The sequence below is a fragment of the Sinocyclocheilus rhinocerous genome, unplaced genomic scaffold (assembly GCF_001515625.1).
Source record: "Sinocyclocheilus rhinocerous isolate Xijiao unplaced genomic scaffold, SAMN03320098_v1.1 scaffold432, whole genome shotgun sequence".
NCBI classification, from domain to species: domain Eukaryota; kingdom Metazoa; phylum Chordata; class Actinopteri; order Cypriniformes; family Cyprinidae; genus Sinocyclocheilus; species Sinocyclocheilus rhinocerous.
Genome location: NW_015627225.1, coordinates 1,443,067 through 1,465,677, shown reverse-complemented (window position 1 = coordinate 1,465,677; position 22,611 = coordinate 1,443,067). Strand labels below are relative to the sequence as shown.

At 38.7% G+C, this 22,611-nt stretch overlaps 1 protein-coding gene and 1 pseudogene across 1 annotated transcript; one reads left to right on the top strand and one right to left on the bottom strand.

Annotated features, from left to right (window-relative positions):
* Positions 1–3,409, bottom strand: part of LOC107721730 (protein NRDE2 homolog) — a 17,282-nt pseudogene extending 13,873 nt beyond the window's left edge.
* A 4,104-nt stretch (positions 3,410–7,513) lies between these two features.
* calm1a (calmodulin 1a) lies at positions 7,514–17,725 on the top strand. Its single transcript, XM_016529466.1, has 6 exons — positions 7,514–7,634; positions 13,913–13,943; positions 14,144–14,287; positions 15,858–15,964; positions 16,327–16,462; positions 16,712–17,725. The coding sequence occupies exons 1-6, from the start codon at positions 7,632–7,634 to the stop codon at positions 16,738–16,740; spliced, it is 450 nt and encodes a 149-aa protein (XP_016384952.1). The 5' UTR covers positions 7,514–7,631; the 3' UTR covers positions 16,741–17,725.
* The last annotated feature ends 4,886 nt before the right edge of the window (positions 17,726–22,611 follow it).

The following is a 22,611-nucleotide window of genomic DNA, read 5'->3' as shown; positions in this document are numbered from 1 at the left end:
CATCGGCTGTGGGGATGAAGACGACAACTCCCATGATTCCACACTCAGTCACGGCGCCATCAAACTACGCCTTTGCCTCTTTGTTTATTTTGAATACGCGCCCTCTAGCGGCAAAAATTACATATTGTGCCTTTAATGTTGGAAGGACAATGAAACATTTAGCTCAGCTTCAGCCTTGGTTGAAAATTTTATTTTTGTTTCATGCATATTTATTTATTTATTTATTTTTTCACAAGATTAAGCTTTAAATCAAATAATAAGATACCCTTTTGTTTTTTAATCACACAGGTGATAAAGTTAATTTATTCAGTGATTAACTGAACCACGCTTTAAAGGGGTCATATGATGCTGCTAAAAAGAACATTATTTTGTGTATTTGGTGTAATGAAATGTGTTTATGCGGTTTAAGGTTAAAAAAACACATTATTTTCCACATACTGTACATTATTGTTGCTCCTCTATGCCCCGCCTTTCTGAAACGCGTCGATTTTTACAAAGCTCATCGGTCTGAAAAAGCGAGGTGTGCTGTGATTGGCCAGCTATCCAGTGCGTTGTGATTGGCCGAATTCCTCAAGCGTGTGATGGAAATGTTACATCCCTTACCCTATTGTGATGCCTGCGGTAACCACATGTGACGACCCCGTGCTGGACTCTGCTTCGTCCAAAGTTATGTTAAAATACCTGTCTTGGCAAGTATTCTAGTAAACACAGTCGGTTATGTCTTAAGTGAATGTAAACAGCTGAGAAAAAAACCTGATGTGTGTCAGTATTAGGTCCGTGCATTTGGTCTTAAAGAGACAGCAGCCAATAAATACCTGTTTCTGCCTGCTAATCAAATAACACCACAGCTCTAACAAAGATTAATCTTTATTTAACTTGTGCAGTGAGCACTATTGTGTTATTTTACACTTAATTATTACATTTCTGCACCTGAATGCTACTGTTACTGACTTTATTTGTAACTGTGTTTTGTTGTATTCATCTTAGAGGTCGACCGATGCCGATATTTAGAAATCAGGGCCAATGGCCGATATATGATGCCGATTTTTTTGGCCGATATTAAGCACCTTCTCAAAACAGTTCTGAAGCATGCTTTTTGTTCATGTTTGCTGACAGACACCAGTGTTTCCCACAGACTTGCAAATGCAAATTCATTCTCTGCCAGCAGGAGGCGCTGTTGGAGCGGAGATATAGCGGTTTCCCCGGTAACGGCTGTAATCTAATAAGCACTGTGACTGCTCTCACAAACACTACTTTATCAGGCATTACAGGAAAGACAAAATGAAAATGACACCGAAGCTTTTCTGAAGACGGTCGGTTCTTTTCAAAGATACATTCATATAAAAACACCCGCGCTGCATTTTAATTTTGAAACGTGCAGTGATCAGTTTATTCAACGAAGTAATAACTCAATGTATGGGAAACACTGGACACTGCTATAAGTCAAATGGCCAAGTGATAACAAAAATAAGAGTTCACACATATTACACAGCCTGATACTCATAACTGCTTAAGAATGCACTGGCCACGAGCGATGACATCGTGGATGCTATTGTTGGACCTACACACACATTTCATGAAGAAAGTTAACGTGCACATTATAATCAGCCCAGAAGTTTCGTCTGAACTGCATGTGTTTCTACTTTCACATGCAAATGACTTGTTGCACTTATGAATATGATAACTTTCCGGCATCAATTCTAGTAGGGTAAAACGTACGTGCCCTGCCATCATTAGCTGAAGCTGTGTGTGAACAAGAAGCGACTGCAGAGTGTGAGTTGCCCCATGTCTCACGCAGCCAGAGAGAGATTCTCCGGCGTTCCGCAACAACGCTTAGCAGCCTGCAGATACGCCTGCCTATAAATCGGCCTAATTTGCAGCACAATCGGCCGATGCCGATTAATTAAAGAATGCCAAAAATCGGCCGATTAATCGGTCGGCCGATCAATCGGTCAACCTCTAATTCATCTATGCTTGTAATTTGTGTAATTGTTCTTGTTTTATTAAAGCTAGTAGTTTTGCTGTGGTATAGAAGTACTTAAAGTAAGCTTTCTAGAGGAGTAAAATAAAATTAATTTTTTGCTGATCCGAAAAATTATCCGATCCGTGACTCAAAATCCGTAATATGATCCGAACCGTGAGTTTTGTGATCCGTTGCACCACTATTACTCAGCAATTCCAGATCTGCAGGAGCTGAGAGAAGAAACATTCAGTCAAACCAAATTAGCTCTGCTGGCCTCTTAAGAAGTGGATAAACCAGTCAGTCATGACAGACAGCCTGTCCAAATGAAGCAAAACCTCAGAAGAGCGCATCTGATGTGATTCGTACGCAAAAAAAACCTGTCCATTAAAGAGGGTTGATTCCCTTAAGCAGTGAGAAGGACAGAAGCATGATGCTATCTATTATTCTGTGGACAGCCTGGGAAGGAGCCAGATGCATTGCTGACCTGGCTGATATTCTGCACAAATCCCCCACGGCAGCAGAGGTTATCTGCATGCAAGAGCAGTTTGTTCTTTTCTACTGTACTCAACGTGAGAACGCTCCTTTCCCAATAATTTGATATTGATTAGTTGGAATGTGTGTCTTCATCAAGCTTATTAAGTGCTCAAAGATGGGATCCACTCAAACAGAACGGCTGACTGATTACAGTGCGTTGAACTGCAGCTAAATCCATAAAGGTCCAGTATTTGGCATACAAGATCATTTGTGATTGCAGAAAATGTGCTAGTTAGTGGTGCGTATAAGCATCACTGCAACTATTGCTCACTTTGAACAAACCCAAAGTATTAAGATTTTGCAGTGTAACTTGTCACAAATATTTGCGCATGGACAAAATTGTTTCCAGAAAAAGCAAAAATCTAGTACCACAACACCGCTAAAATAAATACAGACAATAGTTCCTAACAACATTCACAATGTTTTTGTACTTCGAATTATTTACATTTTTTAAAATAATCCATATTTTAAGAGAATTGAGGAGCAGAGATGCTTCAGAAAGGATTTAGTTCAATGCAGTACTTTCCAACAGATTCATCACATATCACTGATAAATAAGTATAATACTACAGATGAGCGAAAATTACCATCAAATTCAAACTGACACTAAATTTAAACTTAAATATAAAGTCTGTTACGCACATATTATTACTTTTAATCAGCGTGTAATGTAGTTGCGCTCAGTTACAGTAAATCATGCAGCGTTTATAGTAATAATCAGCACAACTGTTAGGCTTTCTTTACAGGTTCTCTTTCTTTAATGCAATATTAAGTGCACATGATCTGATCCTGTATGAAGCTCTAAACGCAGGTCAGAAAGAGCTTACCTCTATCCCCAGTAGAGCTGTTATTGCTTGACAGTCCAGCGAAGGACGGGAAAAGAGCCATGTTTCTTCACACAGATCAAAACAGACGCGCCAGTACGTCATCCGCCTGCGACCTGGAAGGAAAGCATGCAGTGATGAAAAGACTATTGAGGCATGTGAAATGTTTTTGTTATATAGTGAGATATGGCACTGTACATGCTACTTGTTGACAATAAGCATTATAAAAAATAAATAAATAAAATAAAATAAAATAAAAAAGTGATGAAAAGACTCATTTCTGCGAATCGAATCTTTTGAACAGTTTTTTCGTAAAGAACCAGTTCCAAAAATGATTCAGCAATTCGTTTATGCTATGACATAATTACAACATAGATGCAGGCTCACAAAAAGAGCCATTCAGAACCTAAATATAATTTACAATAATACATTTACATTTAGTCATTTAGCAGACACTTTTATCCAAAGCGACTTACAAATGAGGACAATTGAAGCAATCAAAATCAACAAAAGAGCAATGATATGCAAGTGCTATAACAAGTCTGTTAGCTTAATGCAGTACACATAGCAAGGTGTTTTTTATTATTATTATATAATAAAAAGAAAACAGATAAAATAGAAAATAGAGCAAGCTAGAGTTAGAGGCCTTTTTTTGCTTTTGTTAATTGTATAATAAATAAAACGAAAACAGATAGAATACAAAAAGATTAGAGAAGCTAGTGTTAGTTTTTTTTTTAAAGAATAGACTTAGAATAGAGTGCTAGAGTTAGAAAGTCAAATAAAGATGGAAGAGATGTGTTTTTAGCCTATTCTTAAAGATGGTTAGGACTCAGCTGCTCGGACTGAGTTGGGCAGGTCATTCCACCAGGAGGGAACATTTTATTTAAAAGTCCATGAAAGTAATTTAGTGCCTCTTTGGGATGGCACAATAAAGCGACGTTCACTTGCAGAACCCAAGCTTCTAGAGGGCACATAAGTCTGAAGTAATGAATTTAAAGGGGTGCAGAGCCAGTGGTGGTTTTGTACAATTTACTAATATAATAATTAATTATACAATTTGCAAACAATACTAAAGTTCATCTTCTAGCTCAAATAAGTTTTAGCATCTTTAAACCAACTCTATTTCTTATGCGTGTTGATAAAAATACCAGTGATTTGTTGATTCGATAATCGCTCGAACTGGTTCAGTCCACTGCGTGAAGGAATCGTTAAACTTTTCAAACTGGTTCAGCCGATTCATTTAAAGCAATGGTTGCCAACCCGTCGATCGCGATCGAGATCTTTATCACTGTCCCAGAAGATCCCAGTAAAACAGTAAAATAAGTACAAAAATGCATTACATTTCTGGGGTTATATTAATGTATCACTGAAGGGAACTGTCTTGAGAAAAGTTTCGATGGCAATGGCATTTTCTTCTCCGTATAAAGCGCAACTCTGCTTTGTTTACAGTGGTAACCAAGGAAACGATATATTGCGGTCGGTTCATAAGCAGTGTTGCCAAGTCCGCGGTTTTCCCGCTGAATTGGGCTACTTAACACTGTTGCCGCGGGTTATTGTTCATGTCCGCGGGTTGAAGCGACCCCAATAACGTGATATTTAGTCCCTGGAATGTGAATTTTACTTGAAGATCCCCGCCGAAAAACGTGTATTTTACCCCCCGAATGCGATTTTTACAGGGGAACCCCCTCGAAACGCGATTGGACTAGTTTTATTGCGAAAACCTGGCAACCGTGTTCATAGGAGCCACCTGCTGTCAGAGAGTGCGTCTCATTCAGACCTTCTGTTGTTTCGCGCAGATGTTTTATGTAGCAAATAAATAAATAACACCTAAAGTCAGACCATTCTGTTTTAGTTTTAAATCCTGAAATTAACCTAAATCAAATCAAAAACAACTGCCCGTGCAGATCGTGATTAAAATGCAGTGGTTGCCTCAAAATTTGCTTAAAAATCAGTATCAGTATCAGAATCCAATTTGCTAGTAAAAAGAAAAGAAAATCTGAATTCTGAATCAGCTATGATCGGCGCATCAGTAATTAAAATACTAAGTAAAAGGCCTCAAATTTGAAGTACAATCTGGGATGTCTTTTTCTATCAATTCTTCAATAGGTAGATCTTCTCTTTCATAAAGGCCGAGGTCAGGGATCTTGGGCCTAAAAAGGTTGGTGATGACCACTGATTTAAAGGATTTTAGGAATGACCCGCTCATGAAGAACACTGAGGGAAAATAGTGGGGAAAAATATTTTCCATGGCGATTAAGACATTTTAAGAAGTTTTATTGTACATTAAGAACAAAGAAGTTCATCAAAAGTTCATATAGTAATAGTTTTGCAAAAGTTTAGTGCATTTAACAAAGGATTGGTCCTAGTAAGTGAAAATCTTTCATTATCACAACATCGATAAACAGTATTTTTTATTTATTTATTTCACTGTTTGAAATGTTATTTATTTTTTAAATCTGCGACTGTGTCCAGTTGGCTTTATGTTAGACAAGGAGCACAGAACTTTGTGCTTATACCAATGCTTTCTAGAAAACTCAATTAAACCTTAACTTTCTGGATGTGAAGGAGTCTCACGGTGAGTGTATAATATAAGATCTGATCCCGGGAGAGAAATTTAATCAGCCCTGTCCTGTCTAACTGAAGGGCTTGTTGGCCCGCCGGTTCCAGTGCTGCGTGATCCGGGACACACTGAGCGCAATGGCTTGACGCATTGCAGGTCTAACGTAACCAATCAGAGACGCTGTTACAATCACGAGCGGATTGCAGGTCTCAACTGGCCAATCATAAAAGCTGTGACATGCTAAGCCGAAATCTCTCTAGCGTCAACAAAGACAGAGGACTTGATGCAATAAGCAATATTCCGACGAAAGAAACTAGTGCCTTTTAGAGAAGTAGTCCCTCAAGATGTAAAGTGTTCTTAGACTATTTTTAGTACTGTGACCCTAAAAAAATATTATACTGGATGTCGATTTGTCCTTAATTTTTATATATAGATGCTGTTATTTTAAATGAATAACTGACTTTTTATTTTTTATCTTATATTCCTAAAATGCATTCAAAAACATGTTAATCCAAATTGGTGAACAATTTGAAATAAACAGAAATAAACTTCGTTTATAATATTATATTAAAACAATTATTTTCACGTTTTATTTATTTGTTAGTGAGTTTTCAGTTTCAGAATCATTATTTTCATGTTTTATTTATTTGTTAGTGAGTTTTCAGTTTCAGAATCAAATTTAACTTTGTTCACTGGGAATTATTTGGTTAATTAAGAGATCAATGGAATGGATTTTTCTCTGTGACAAATGACTTAATTCACAATAAGGCTCAAATTTTTTAATACAAATGTTCAATGTTATTATTATAATACTTTTCTTTCTGTACATTTTGCCATAACATTGGCACATATGCACAACAGTTTTTTGCTCATCACTTTTATTGTTTTAATAGTCTTATCAGGCCCCTAAATGAATTGACTTTAGATTTTAGTCAGGCCAACTTCTGTGTGTTTCTACACAACATTTTGCAAAACATATTAATTGGTCATTTGCGAGAAGAATTAAAAGTACGTTTTTTAAATGATCCCATGTTTTTATCTGTAAAACATCTTTGTATGTTTTCTTACAAAAATGAAGTGAAAATTAAATACTGGACACATGAATTTGAGTGATTTTTATGCATTTTTTATTACAGTGTGCGTATTACATATACTGCATGTTAATATAATAAGTGCGTTGTTCATCTGCACTGCTTCATATATTGAAATTATTTAATAAGAAAATACTAATTAGGGCACTAAACTTGCATTATTAATACATAACATTACTATTAATAAATAATATTAAACCTGTTAGTTTACATATAAAACATTTACATGCAGTATACTGTAAATATACAGTTTGTTCCAACAGTGATGAAATAATTATATAGATAGCAGAAAATGTCAGATTTCATGTACTTGAGCACATTTTATACATACCTGTACATGTTACATATGCATATTACCGTACATACTACACATTATACATAATATTTCGCTAATAGCCTATATTTTTCATAAATAAACACTTTTTTCCTTCTCGGGACTGAGGTGGTTATGATAAGTAGGTGGGCGGGGCTTCTGACTGCTCTATGCGGAAGTGAGTGATAGGGGTCCGTATGGCGGAGGAATACACCATTGTATATAGTACCGGATCACCTTCAATGCTCTGCGAGCGACAGTCGCACGGTGGAGCTTTAACTGAGAGCGGAGCATCGCTGCAGTCTAGCGTAGATTAACAAACTTAGTCCACTCTCCACTCTCAGATATGGTACGTATAAGCTTTTATCATGCACTACTCATTCATGAACATGTGTTCATATTTTATGCATTTAACGCATTGCGGTTTATATATAGACATGACTAACCACCTGCCTGCCTGTTCTGGTTTTGCGCTCGTGCAACAGCAAATTTGAATTTAAATGAATTAAACTCTGTATTTCATTGCACTTCGCAAACGAAGGTTGCGTCTGATTATTATTTTGAACGTGTTGCAGTATTATTGATGTCATAGTGCGGCAGGAAATGTGACATACGCGTTTTATTATGGTGTGATGTGCTGGACAGCAGCAGACAGATGATCAGTGCTCACGTTCTATTTAATAAGAAAACATTGTGCTTGCCTTTGTCAAACATTGATATGTTTGAGACAATATTTGCTTTGCATTAGCGAATGATTTTGCTATAGACAGCCACTGTAGAAAATCAGACCAGTCTGAATAAAGAGTAAAGAAATTCCTTAAAGAAAGAATTCACCCAGAAAAATGTAAATTCTGTCGTCATTTACTCACCCCTTCGTCGTTACAAACCTGTAGGACTTTTTTTCTTACCTGAAGAACAAATCAAGATGTTAGACAGAATGACAGCCTCAGTCATCATTTACTTTAATTGTATGGAAAAAGATGCAATGAAAGTGAACGGTGACTGGGGCTGTCAGTCCCCTTTTGTGATTCACAGAAGAAAGATAGATAAAAAATGATGATAGATGTTCAATATTTGATTGAAATATTTCTTGAAATGTTCAGACTGAGATGTTGAGATGTGGGTTGTGTTGGCTGTGGTTGACCATTGTTTAATTTTTGAAGAAAAACCGTTATTACATGTATTTATGACCATGTTATTTATCTTCCCTGCTCTTTTATTAGGCTTTTAAAAATTATAATCTGCATAATTGTCAAATTTGTCAAAACTAAGCAGGATTAGGACAATAAATTGGCTTTATTACTGGTTTAGGTTGGCACAAACATCATTTTGGGCTCTGTTGACTTGTTGTGAAAGTAACAGGTCTGTTTGTTATCTGGGCTCCGGGCTTGAATGTTTCCCCTCATAAGAGCACGAAACAGAGTTCATAAATTGTACAGCTGGATAGGATACCCAATGAGAAAATAAACAAACCTTTGTTTAAATGGTGCATTTTAGCTCAAGAAAGCAAACATTGTTCGTGAAGCATGGAAAGAATGTCCTGAGTGAATTCAACAAAGTCAATGCCGACTGAATGAGTCCATACAAACGCTTCTGCTTCAGCTTTCCCACAGCACAATGCCAGAAGGCTCAGTATAAATAATTTTTTTATGGATGTTATTTAAGCCTGTGCTGTTTGGTGAGAATGATCTCAGTTCCGTGATGAACTATGAATGGCTAGTTGCTGTGTGAGGTGTCTGTTTCCTCCCTCGAGTTGCGTCTTCAGGACCTTCCTGGCCACGATGCAGCTCTAGTTTCGTTGTCCTGCCTGTACGGGTAGTCGTGCCATGGGAATCAGTGAGGAAAATAACCATTTTTTTTTTCACCCATCATGTAGAACGGTCTAGAAACAGCCTGCACTTCTTCATACGGGCCTCTCTGGAAGCTTCTCTGAAATGACAGTCATGGTAAACTGCTTGAATGCTACAACAATAACTACACACATATATAAGAGAGAATGTATTGGGTAACCTGGTAGCTAAATTGGCCAGATTAGCCATCAACAAATGGCCATTTCAGGGCTTGCTGTCTTCACGGTACAAAGTTGGTTTGGTTCATAAGGAAGCTGCCTTCACAGTTGTGGTCATGAGTTTATATTCAGCCATCTTCCTGTCTTAGGTGCTAAGTTGTGGGTATATTGGTGTTCATTTTGTGAAGAGAGACAGTCACTGGAACTAGACTCAGTAGAGTGTTTGCATATGTCAGCATGTTGGTTAAGGGCCTTGGGGACTCCCTGTTAACATGGTGTGAAAGTGGCAATACCACACTCATTATCGTACACTGGGCGTCCCGAGCGCCAGGCCAGCCTTCTCTCAGCTGCTCCTGCCGCTTGGTGAGTCCTAAATCAAGGCCAGATTCCAGGCAACATTGCGCAACATTTTCAGATCCAGGCCAAATTCCTGTCAGTGGTGTGCGATGTTTGAAGCTTCACTGGATGGCAAATAGCCTGGAAGGCTTCCAGTAGAGGTGCAGGATCCTGTTTTCCCCCATCAGCTGGAGAGAAGAAATGATCCTTTATGGACGGGGTCCATGGGGAATCTGCCGACGGTGCATTTTCCACATTGATTTTTTAGGGGACAGAAGCTGAAATGTTTATTTAATGAACACACATTTGGATATTGTTACAGATTTTTGATTCACTTTGATTAGATTTGCTTCAACATGATTCCAATTCTGATTCAATTTGACTCTGATTAACTTGGACGTATTTCAAGTAAAATGTCCATTCTCTCTCTAACAATGCTGTAAATTATACAGGGCACTGTTTCAAAGTGATTCAGACCAGCAACTATTCATTAATTATTAAAAAGTCACCATAAAATTGTTTATTGTAAATGATTTAACCATGCACATTATTATATATGCATATTATTTCAAAAAGTAAACTTTAATCAGAAACATTAATGTGTCCAACTCCAACCAGGTGAGTTTTAATCCGTCCCTTCCAGCAACCTGTGACTATGAAACTCTTTCAGCAATTAGCAAACGACAAAGATGCAAATCAATTCCGAATGGACAAAATCAAGTTCTGCCCAACATTACTTTCTCATTCAAGAAGTAGTTTCAGTCAGATATATGTCACAATAAAGAAGAAAAGACAATTCCAATTTTCCCTTTCATGCTGACTTTGAATTAATTTAAGTAATTTATTTTGGGAAGTAAGCTACCAGAGCTTTTGTTTTTGCAGAGCTCTGCGGGCACATATGGGATACTGCTGGTGCAACAGTGGATAGATGCGTCATCACTCTTGAATATCATGTAAACACTTTAGACAACAAAGTTTAATGTTGAAGTCATCATAAAATGGAATTTCACCCTATCTATGTTCTATATGCATGTTATTGATCTTACTATGAACGATTCATGCATGAATGCATTTGTTTCTTTTTATCTCATTTTTTAAAATCAGAATGTCATAACTCAATCTTCCAGTGAAACAACAGACTCCTCCGGTGACGTATGCGGGACATTTCGTCCTCATACACCCTGTCCCTTCCTTATAATTGACCGCAAGTTCGCATTCAGGTTTGCCTCCTTCCAATCAGCCACTGAGGAATTGAACCAAATCTCCACACTTGTACGCTTTCTTTTCAATAATATGATTCACTCTGATGTATGTGACAATATGGAAGATGTGATCTGTAGCTACTTCCGACTTTAAAAACCAGAGACTTGAATAAGGGTAAAGAGACTTATCTTAATATTTAGGTTAGATTTCAAGGGAGTTTTGGACAGCATGCTAATTAGAACAACATGTGCCGAGATGCCTTACACAACATCATAGTCATAATTGGGCAGGAAGGGACCTTTGTAACTCTCCAGGTCATATTTTGTCCCTACCTGGATTTGAACTCACAATCTTTATGCTAGCAGCCCGGATCTTTAACCCTCAGGCTAACAGGACCCCTAGGGAGGGACAGGCAGAAAAAAATAAACTTGATCACAAGAACAGTGAGACAGGTGAGATATTGCATCCACGCAGGGAAAGGTAAAACCTGCCATTGTGTTCGCAGACGGAGAGAGGTGTTTGCACAATTAGCAGAGACGAGATCTCAGATGATTGATCAAAGGGATAGAGATATAAACGCAAACCCGCGGCTGACTGTAAACTGAGATGACCGCAGGAGCAGGTAAAGTGATGGGTCATTTGATTTAGACTGACAGACCTTAATACCTTCCTTTGATTTAGCTGAAGTGATGTGTCATTTGATTTAGACTGACAGACCTTAATACCTTCCTTTGATTTAGCTGTCATTCTGTGTACCTGTCGATTTACGTCCGTATACATCCTACTTTGCTTGAGTGACCTGATGGGATGCCCATTTGACTAGTTTCAAATAATGGAAACGATCCCTGACCCTCGGCTTTGTAACCGTAGTGAGCTGCTGACGTTAAGCTTCTCAAAAATCGGCCTAATATCGGAATTTCACCCTATCTATGTTCTATATGCATGTTATTGATCTTACTATGAACGATTCATGCATGAATGCATTTGTTTCTTTTTATCTCATTTTTTAAAATCAGAATGTCATAACTCAATCTTCCAGTGAAACAACAGACTCCTCCGGTGACGTATGCGGGACATTTCGTCCTCATACACCCTGTCCCTTCCTTATAATTGACCGCAAGTTCGCATTCAGGTTTGCCTCCTTCCAATCAGCCACTGAGGAATTGAACCAAATCTCCACACTTGTACGCTTTCTTTTCAATAATATGATTCACTCTGATGTATGTGACAATATGGAAGATGTGATCTGTAGCTACTTCCGACTTTAAAAACCAGAGACTTGAATAAGGGTAAAGAGACTTATCTTAATATTTAGGTTAGATTTCAAGGGAGTTTTGGACAGCATGCTAATTAGAACAACATGTGCCGAGATGCCTTACACAACATCATAGTCATAATTGGGCAGGAAGGGACCTTTGTAACTCTCCAGGTCATATTTTGTCCCTACCTGGATTTGAACTCACAATCTTTATGCTAGCAGCCCGGATCTTTAACCCTCAGGCTAACAGGACCCCTAGGGAGGGACAGGCAGAAAAAAATAAACTTGATCACAAGAACAGTGAGACAGGTGAGATATTGCATCCACGCAGGGAAAGGTAAAACCTGCCATTGTGTTCGCAGACGGAGAGAGGTGTTTGCACAATTAGCAGAGACGAGATGCCACTCAGATGATCAAAGGGATAGAGATATAAACGCAAACCCGCGGCTGACTGTAAACTGAGATGACCGCAGGAGCAGGTAAAGTGATGGGTCATTTGATTTAGACTGACAGACCTTAATACCTTCCTTTGATTTAGCTGTCATTCTGTGTACCTGTCGATTTACGTCCGTATACATCCTACTTTGCTTGAGTGACCTGATGGGATGCCCATTTGACTAGTTTCAAATAATGGAAACGATCCCTGACCCTCGGCTTTGTAACCGTAGTGAGCTGCTGACGTTAAGCTTCTCAAAAATCGGCCTAATATCTTGCTGAGCGATACCCAATGCGGCCTGGGAGGTTGGTACAGTAACACTGGCCTCAAGGGTCAGGTGAGCTCTCTCATGGTCCGTTGTTCATCAGCCTGATCAGCCAGACTCGCCTCTACGTGCTTCAGGTAACGTCTACTCACAAAGACCAGAATGCCTCCAAAGAGACCTGTCATCTACCCTGAGGAGGACTCTGTGTCATTATCCATGGTCTACGATCTCCTTGACCAGCAGCAGTTCTTTTATAAAGAGCTGATCGAGCTACAGGAGAGAAACTACAAGTCCTTCCTGCAGATGCTGGTGGACTCCACCAACAGCCGCATTGACAGCGTGGTGCGAGATGTCCAGGATTTAAAAAACTGTCTGCAGCACTGCCGGACTGAGCTCGGGGATGTCAGGCGGCAAGGTGTGCAAAACGTCAAGCGGGCCGAGTGCCTGGCAGAAGGTCTGATGATGGTCCGAGGAGCGGTGGATGGCCTGACCTCATTGAAAAGCCCCACCGCTGAGGTCAAACCCAGGAAAGCACCAGTTAAAATGGACAGGCAAGATGTAAAGAAGACTGATGGCTGGGACAATGAACCCAAGGCGAAGAGGCTGGTGGCTGATCTGACCGACATTCAGTTTGATGGGATAAAGGTTGCGTTATCAAGAACTCAGTTTTTTGTGTGCCTTTGAATACATGTAGCTGTTCATTGTGGCCTTTAAGGGGATGTTCATTCACCATTAGTTTATGAATTGGAGGTCAAAGTGGTATTTTGTCTAGCTTGCTGGCATTGATTGGTTAATCAGGTTTCTTGAGTGTCCGTATGAGGAAGTGATGGATGGGGCAGATAAAGTAGAAGTTTTTGCTTTTTAAGAAAGCTTTATACAGAACATTTAGTTTATTTTGTATATTCATTTTATGGTTAAGCTTTTCTATTCATATTTTTTTACGTTTTAGACTCTGGGTGTGCAGTGGTTTGATCTTGATTTTGTGATTGTTTTCTTCCTGACAGGACATCTGTGCCATTATGGTTTGTTCAGTTTGTAAAGTGCTTCGCACAATAAAACGATGAGTTATACATGTTTATGACACTCATTTACTCGTCAATTTTTTCCCTCTCCATTTCCAGGCTGACCAACTCACCGAGGAGCAAATTGCTGGTAAGCCAATCTAGGTGTGTTTGTGGTGTAAACATGCCCTGAATTAACTTCATTGTCAAGGATGAATGTCACATATTAACTACTTACGATCAGTACACCTGCCCTTCATTCAGCCAGATGATTCAGGAAAATGGATCTTGGGAAAATTAAGTTTTATATATGTGAGGTTTTAATGCTATTTTTCATCTGTTTCCTCACAGAGTTTAAGGAGGCTTTCTCCTTGTTTGATAAGGATGGTGACGGTACCATCACAACCAAAGAGCTGGGCACAGTGATGCGCTCACTTGGGCAGAACCCCACGGAGGCTGAACTGCAGGACATGATCAACGAGGTGGATGCTGATGGTGAGTTGGATTCAGTTCAGACTTCAGAAATGCGACAAACAGTAATGTTATCTATCATGATATGCTACCTACACTATACTAACCTTAAGGTTAGGGTTAGGTGTTAGTATTTGTTTCAGTGTAGTGTAGTCAGTCAACACTGTGATTCAAATGACCAATGAATTCTTTGGAATCAGAAACTTTTTTTCCACACCTGCTTATATATCCCTGAAGACATAACTAACATTCTCATTTTTTTAATTAAATATTATGTTCTTTTCATTTTATTTTTGACTTGACATTATGCTAGGGACACCTTCCTATCGAAAACTGTTCTCTGTGATTAAACGGTTATCTTGTTTTTTTAATTAGCTTGTGTGCAAGCAAGCTTTCAGATAACACCAAAATGTAAAACGCCTGGGATGCTTCTCCTGTTACAGAGCTGATGTAATTAGTATTCCAGAATGCAATGGTGTCTTTACAGAGTGTCCTTTAACGTTAGTGTCATTTTAACATGTTGTTAGATCATGCAGAGCGCGCTGGGTTTCTGATATACTGATTATTTACAGATGGGATTGTGTGGTGTGGTATGGATTCATTTTTGTAGGTCAGACAGCAGTAAAGCCCGTTGAATAACAGCAGGTAATAAAGACCTCATGGAATCCTTTACATAATCCACTTTGGCAGTGGTGGCGATGGAATCGAGAGAGTGTTTGTGAAGAGCCCCAGTGAGAAGAACATGCAATGCGAAGAAAACACACACACACATACGCAAGCACGTGTCTACACCCACATTGTCAGATTACACACGCAGTGTGAGCCCTGTGGGAATGGCTCTAGTGATCATTTTCACACACGCATGTACACAGGAGGACGTCATATTTGTCCCGTGTAATGGAAATATCCCACCTCAGCTTGGTTAAACCTCGAGGGAATGAGAAACACATTTCAGCCTGAAAAACCCAGAACTGTCAACATTCCTTGTTTAGAATCAAATTAGAAATGGAAAAAATTGATAAATGGCTGATGATATTAAATTCTGTTTTGTCTTAATGAATTAAATATGAAAGTCTAAAAGCTAAAATTAATCATTATAAATGCTACGTGTACATTTCAAAAATTGCAACAGTTACAGCATGAAAAATGCATATTCATTTTGAGATTGCTAAAGATTACATTTAACTTTTTTTTTATTTCTAGTGTTATAAAAACTAAACAATTACATATAAAAACCGCCCGATATCCAGTAATTAAAAACTCTATTATTGATATGTTATGTGTCCCTAATTCAATTTATTTGATCTCGCAATATAAGAAAATAAACATGACGTTCATTCCTGTGACCTTTCCTGTACAGTGTTTACAGTGCATCCTAAAGAGAGTGTTTGCTGTGACTCTCTCAACTAGGACTAATTCAGTTCAGTTAGATGACACTCAGACACACTAAATGTGTGTTATTAGACCTCATTACTCCTCATTATGCCGTATTGACTGCCCTGCTTTTGTCCTGCATTCTACGTCCTGGATAGTTTATCCGAGTTGTCCGAACATCCCGGACCAGATCTGTTTATTCTTTCTCCATTTCTTTCAGGTAATGGAACCATTGACTTTCCCGAGTTTCTGACAATGATGGCCCGGAAAATGAAAGACACCGACAGTGAGGAGGAGATCCGCGAGGCTTTCAGAGTGTTTGACAAGGTCAGTGCCGAAAAGAGAGCATTGTGGGAAGATGATGTTCTTGCTTCCATGGAAAGAGTGAGGAGGCAGGAAAAAACAAACCAAGCCCTTGTTCCACGTAAAGCTGCAGCTGGTTTGAAGGGATTCATGGCACAATCATTTCCACAGTCAGACATCTCTTCCTGCAGGTTTACTGGGACATTTGATTTTCAAATGTTTAGGAAAAATCATCATTGAACTCTACAGCCGCCCCTTTTATCTGCATTACACTTCCACTATACGTCATTACTGTTTTCAAAGTCACCTACTTTGGATTTAGTGGTTTAATATTTTAACAGCATGACACGGCTGACTTATTGATCCTGTCTGTCTGTCTGTGGCAGGATGGGAATGGCTACATCAGCGCAGCAGAGCTTCGCCACGTCATGACAAACCTGGGTGAGAAGCTAACGGATGAAGAGGTGGACGAAATGATCAGAGAAGCTGACATCGACGGCGACGGTCAGGTCAATTACGAAGGTACGATGCAGCTGTGTGCTGAGATTACCCAGAAAGGGTCGCCGTTTTATGCAGATTAAACATTACTTTTATAAATTGCCACTTCAATTACAATAATGTAGTTTGGATTTGGATAATGCAAGGTTATTTGCGTGTTCATACAAAAATGGAGATTAATTGAAAGGAGCAGTCTGGAAACTAGTAGGCTTTGTGCTTTGTTGTGATCTTGAGCGTCATGTCTGATGTGTCCATCTCTCTTTCTGTCCACAGAATTTGTACAAATGATGACGGCAAAGTGAAGCTCTTCTGTTCTCTCCTGACCTCTTTAGAAGACAAAAAAAATCAGTCAAATGTTTTACTTACCTCTTACGCAAAAATATTCATTTATTCATACTGTTTCTGTATAGAAAAAAACTGAATGTTAAAAAAGGAAAATGTCCATATATAGAAAAAATCTGTAAAAAAAATTATAATAATAAAACAAACAAAAAAAGACATAAACATAAATGACCTGCATGTACTGGTTAGTGGTCCTGTTCCCAAAGAACTGCTTAGACATCTACAAAAACATCAATCAATTAATCCTGATATCAAACCTTCAGAAACTAAAGTAAAAGCATCTGGTGAACTGCTTAACTGGTTCCATTTGCTAGTGGCGATGTTTGGGCTGGCCAATCGTCTTCTACTTCCTGTTTGTATTCTACATGCATGCAGCTTGAGTTCAGAGCCGCTATCGGGGCGGAAACCTCAGCGATGTCTGTCGGAGCGTTCTGGGGGTGAATCTAAAAGAGGTTTGAATATGGTTTAGGGGGCGGAGGGATTTCGGAATCTGCATAGAGGACGAATGAATGGGACCTTTGCAGTTTGCTTCAATAACTAAATAAAGAGATATTTTTAAGAAAAATGATCAGTTAAGAGATTTTAAACTATGTTTGGCATGTCAGGATATTCAGAGTTTTGTTTCTTTGTGCATTGTGCCCGATAGTAGGGGCGTTTAGCGGGAGAGAGTGGCTTGGGAGTTTCAGGGCGTGACCTTTCACCTTACGTGGAAGCGTTTTTCGGGTAAGGGCAATGGTGACTGTAACCATAAGTGTTTTTATCTTTAGTTCTTCTCTGGGCTCTGACCGTGAGCATGTCGATTTTCTCTGGAGAGTGCAAACGAGGGCTTTGGCTGCCAGGGGCTTGTTTCGACAACCCACCTTCAGTTCTGTTTATGTTCATTCCAAGTTGTACATGCTCGTCTTTTGATTTTTTTTCCAATAAAAGAACATGAACTCGAAGCTCTCAACCTTGTTTGTCCTTTTTGTCATCCTCTACTGAAACGAACATTTCGGGAAGCTTTTGCAGCCAACCTACAGAAATCACCATGGCAACCGCTCTCTTTCTGTGCGTCTCGGTATATATGTGTCATGTTGCATGAGCGCTGATCTATCCGAGCGCAGGCTTGAGCGCGTCTGTCTTTGGGGATTTTAGGGGTTGCCTGGCAACCTGGATCTATGGCTCTGGTGGATGAGAGGGATATCAAAAACCATGTGGGAGCTGGAGAAGAGACTCTGGGGAGATGGAGAGCGTGTGTGTGTGTATGTGTGAAAATCTACAGCTGATTAGATCCACCTCCTGTAGTCAGGCAGAGTTTATCTCTACAGTATGATCCTTTTTTACTGGAATTATTAATTCGCATTTCTCCAGTTGAAGCTTTAACATCCGATTTAACGTGAGACTTTTTCACTCAATTTTCAGACTCGCTTTTAATTTACAGCTATTTAAAGCCTGAGCTCAGTGACAGTGTGCTCGGGTGGTATGGAGATGATTGTGCGTCTACTATGTGCTCAGCCGTGAGAAACAGGATACAGTGACAGGCGTGTGGGAGGGGAGAGAGAGAGTGCTAACAACCCACGTCTCTCTGCCCTTCTGACTGATGAGCTGCACGTGGCCAAGCGTGTGTGTGTGTGTGTGTCTGTGTGTGTGTATTAAATGCATTATTTCATCCAAGAAGAATAATCAGAGAATGGCTGAATGCTTCAGAAAATGTTTGGCTGAATATGTAGAATATTCTGGTCGTTCGGTGCCTCTGAGATATGTCAGAATGTCTTTTCATGGTTTGGTTGCAGGCACTGGTTGGTCACACTCTCTCTGTCCTCTCAGGCTTTATGGGAAGAATCTCGGAGCTAGAACAGACAAAATGTCTCACATAAATATAGCATGTTTATCACGGCTGAATGGCACCACATAGATATAACACACACATGTAGGGGGTTCATAAAGTCTGAGACCGCATTGCAAATCTGGGATTTTTAATAAACCCTAGAAATATGTTGTTTTCAATAATAATTAAAAAAAGTATATTTAAAAATATTTCATATTTAACACTTCAGAATATCTTGAATATTAATATTCTTATATATTTAATATTCTACACTATTTCTAGGTCACTAACGAAATGTTAATTTTTCAAATAAACTTCCACTCCAATTGTTACTGTTAATTTGTAAGATTTATTTTTAAATTAGAAATACTTAAAAGATAAGCTTGCTTAAAGGGTTAGTTCACCCAAAAATGAAAATTCTGTCATTAATTACTCACCCTTGTGTTGTTCGAAACCCGTAAGACCTTCGTTCATCTTCGGAACACAATTTAAGATATTTTTGATGAAATCTGAGGGCTCTCTGACCCTCCCATAGACAGCAAGGTAACTACCACGTTCAAGGTCCAGAAACCCGCAAGACCTTCGGCATTTTTAAATCTTTTTTTCTGTGAAAGTTAAGCAGTTCAATCAAATCATTCGTTTAAAAAAATTTATTTAAAAATATTTAAAACTTAAGAATATATTTCAAATTCAGTTGTTATGCAGATATAAACAATTCATAAGATAAGCTTGTTCAGTGGTGGTTTTTGGCTTTTTTGGGGGGGCATGTTTAATCTAACCATTTTTTCTCAATTTGTGTAAAAGTCAAACATTGGCAGTTCAATCAAATAAGTTAAAAATATATATTTTAAAAATTGCAGCTGATGTTATACTTCTGCTTTGTTCATTCATTACATAATAGGATGTCAAATTAAGTCCTTTACATTGTGGGATATAATGAGCTGATAATAGTGTAACAAGTCATCCAAGCATTTTATGCATATAAAATTGTTTAATACCGGACACAGTATCCATGCATAGACATCCATGGAAGTGCAAAACATTTATAAAGAGCTTGTTTTGGAAACAGATGAAAGGTAATACTCCAACACATCCCACTGATTCCCTATCCTCCGAATGCACAGTCAGTTGCCTGCAGAATCAGTGAGCTTCAGTGGCCTGCTGTGACCTCAACTGAGCACAGACAGTGAGACACACACATATATACTTAATTAGGACATATAATGCAGATCTATGTAGATCTGAGAAGTTATAGATTCCAAATCCACAGTTATGCTGAAATGACACACTGCAGCTTTAACTGCTCCAGTGGTCTAGTCGTGTGGCATATTCTATTCCAAACACAAGCTTACTCATGCTTGGTCGAACAGATTCTGTCAAATGCTTTTACTTCTTAGAACCCAGGCCCCACCTCCCCAGCAGTGCTGAATATACGGTCTCTATCTAGTGTGCTGGTTCAAAGCACACACATGGACGACACTGTAAAGGCCTGTCATTCACTCATTTACTCTGTATTCACACAATGCCAATAAGGTCATCTTATCCCAACGGCTCCCTCCCGACCCCTGAGCTGGCAAATCATCCGGCAGAGTATTTTTAATTTATACCTGACCGAGAGTTCAGCACCTCCTCTACAACATTAAAAGCACATGCAGCGTTCCTGCGGCCCTCCAGCTGGGCAGAGGGACGGGCTTGAGAGATACCAGACTATGTGTCATGCGCTTGTATAGAACAGCTCACATTGCAACAAGGCATGTAATGTATTAGGAGCTTTTGTCATCTGTTAACACCCTGACCTGCTCAGATGAAAAGAGAGGGATCTCAACCAGGGGTACATGATGGAGGGACCGCAGGGTGTTAAATTATATAACAAGATAACCAAACGGAAGGTTTATATCTCAGTTTTACCATTAAAGTCACAATGTAATGGAAGTAGCAAACAAATCTTTTATGCGTTGTGTGACACATCCCAGAAAAACACATTATCGAATAGAAAAAAATGTAGGCAGAGAGTTAGTTCAATTCATCAGTTGTTGATTGGATGGAGGCAGATCTGACATATATCACCAGAGAGAAGTCTGTCATTTCACCGAAAGTTATGACGTTCTAATTAAAATTTATGAGGTGAGCTTTTTTTAAAAATAAAAATTAAGGGGTGAATATGAGTGAATGATGGGGTGAATTTTTCAAAATAAGATCATTAAGATGCATTTAGAAAACTTTAAAGGAAATATAAAAAAAGAGATGTACACAACATCTTTGTAAAAATAAAGCATATGCATGGATAAAATATTTCAAACTTAGATGATTAAGATATATATTTAGAAAACAGATGAAAAAATTTATTCCAATTATCATACTGCGCAAACATATATTTGTGTAAAATACCATAAAACTATTCCAAGCAACTGATTTTCTACAAAACATGTTTTATGATCTCCTCAGGTTTTTCTTTCTTCTCATGCAATAAAATGATTTTAACACGAAATCTTTATATCCTGTCAATTTATTTATCTATTTTGTTTATTCACAATGTAATAAGTGGGATAATGTCAGCCAGTCATTATCAAAATAAACCATTTGATACAAGATGCCTCTGCTTCACGTAAGAGTCCTTGATCACCTCATCAGACTTTGAAAATTTGCTTAAAATGTACTCGCCTTCAGACCATCCAAGATGTAGATGAGTTTGCTTTTTCACCGGAACATATTTGGAGAAATTTAGCATTACATCACTTGCTCACCAATGGATCCTCTGCAGTGAATGGGTGCCGTCAGAATGATAAAACCAACACAATAATCCACAAGTAATTCATACAACTCCAGTCCATCAATTAACATCTTGTGAAGTAAAAAGCTATGTTTGTAAGAAACAAATCCATCGAGGCATTTTAATTTTAACAGGAGAAAGCAATATTATGTACAGAAGACTCATATTTTAGCCGGAAGCAATGATTTAGTTTTTTAGTTAATTTATGGACTAGTCGACTAGATCGTCTGTGATGTTTTTATCAACTGTTTGAACTCTCATTCTGACGGCACCCATTCACTGCAAAGGATCCATCGGTGAGTAAGTAATGTAATAAAACAAACTCATCCACAGCTTGGATGGTCTGAGGTTGAGTAGATTTTCATTTTTGGGCTTAACTATTTATTTTAAACCTTTGTAAAAATCTATCCATGTCGCTCATGTTTACAACAATCTCCCAAACCCATAATTTATGATAATTTATTTTCTGTGTCCGCTACGTTTGCTTTATCTGTCTCTCATTGGTTGAGTTTCCACGGAGCATCACTGGAGTTGAATGATCAGTCAGTGCGCAGTGTGTATGCGCGTTTGGCACAACTCAAGAGTGGTCTGGGAAAGACTCAAAGCTGTGTGTGTGTGTGTGTGTGTCTCTGTGTGTGAGAGGTGGGGAAGCCCATATGGTGGAAGAAAAATGCACAGCGGGGGGAATGAGATATGAGTGCATAACGAGTGGGCTGTTTAAGAATGCAGCCATCAGCATTTGAACTGTCTGTGTTTGTGAGAGTCCCTGCTGCAGTGGAACAGTGAGGTCATCCTACAGAAGAGGCGGGGCTTACTGATTGACAGGCTGCTCTGTGGGGTTAAGTGATGCTGAAGTGAAACGCTGCATTAATATTTCACAGCACACACACATACACACTGCGGGGCAGCAACACACTGGCCACTGAAAGATAACAGGCTTGCATTACAGTAACACGAGAAAACGAGAAAAACGGGTATATTTCTAATACATTGTTTGGGTCAAAATGATTGATTTTTCTTTTATGCCAAAAATCATTAGGTTATTAAGTAAAGATCATGTTCCATGAAGATATTTTGTAAATTTCCTACTGTAAATATATCAAAACTTTTTAACATTTTTTATTAGTAATATGCATTGCTACGAAGGCTATTTTCTCAATATTTAGATTTTTTTGCACCCTCAGATTCCAGATATTCAAATAGTTGTATCTCAGCCAAATATTGTCCTATCCTAACAAACCATACATCAATGGA

Excerpts from the sequence above, each read along its gene's own strand:
- calm1a (XM_016529466.1), top strand. Across the intron at positions 14,288-15,857 it reads CAACGAGGTGGATGCTGATG|GTAATGGAACCATTGACTTT; the intron begins GTGAGTTGGATT and ends CATTTCTTTCAG. Across the intron at positions 15,965-16,326 it reads CTTTCAGAGTGTTTGACAAG|GATGGGAATGGCTACATCAG; the intron begins GTCAGTGCCGAA and ends TGTCTGTGGCAG.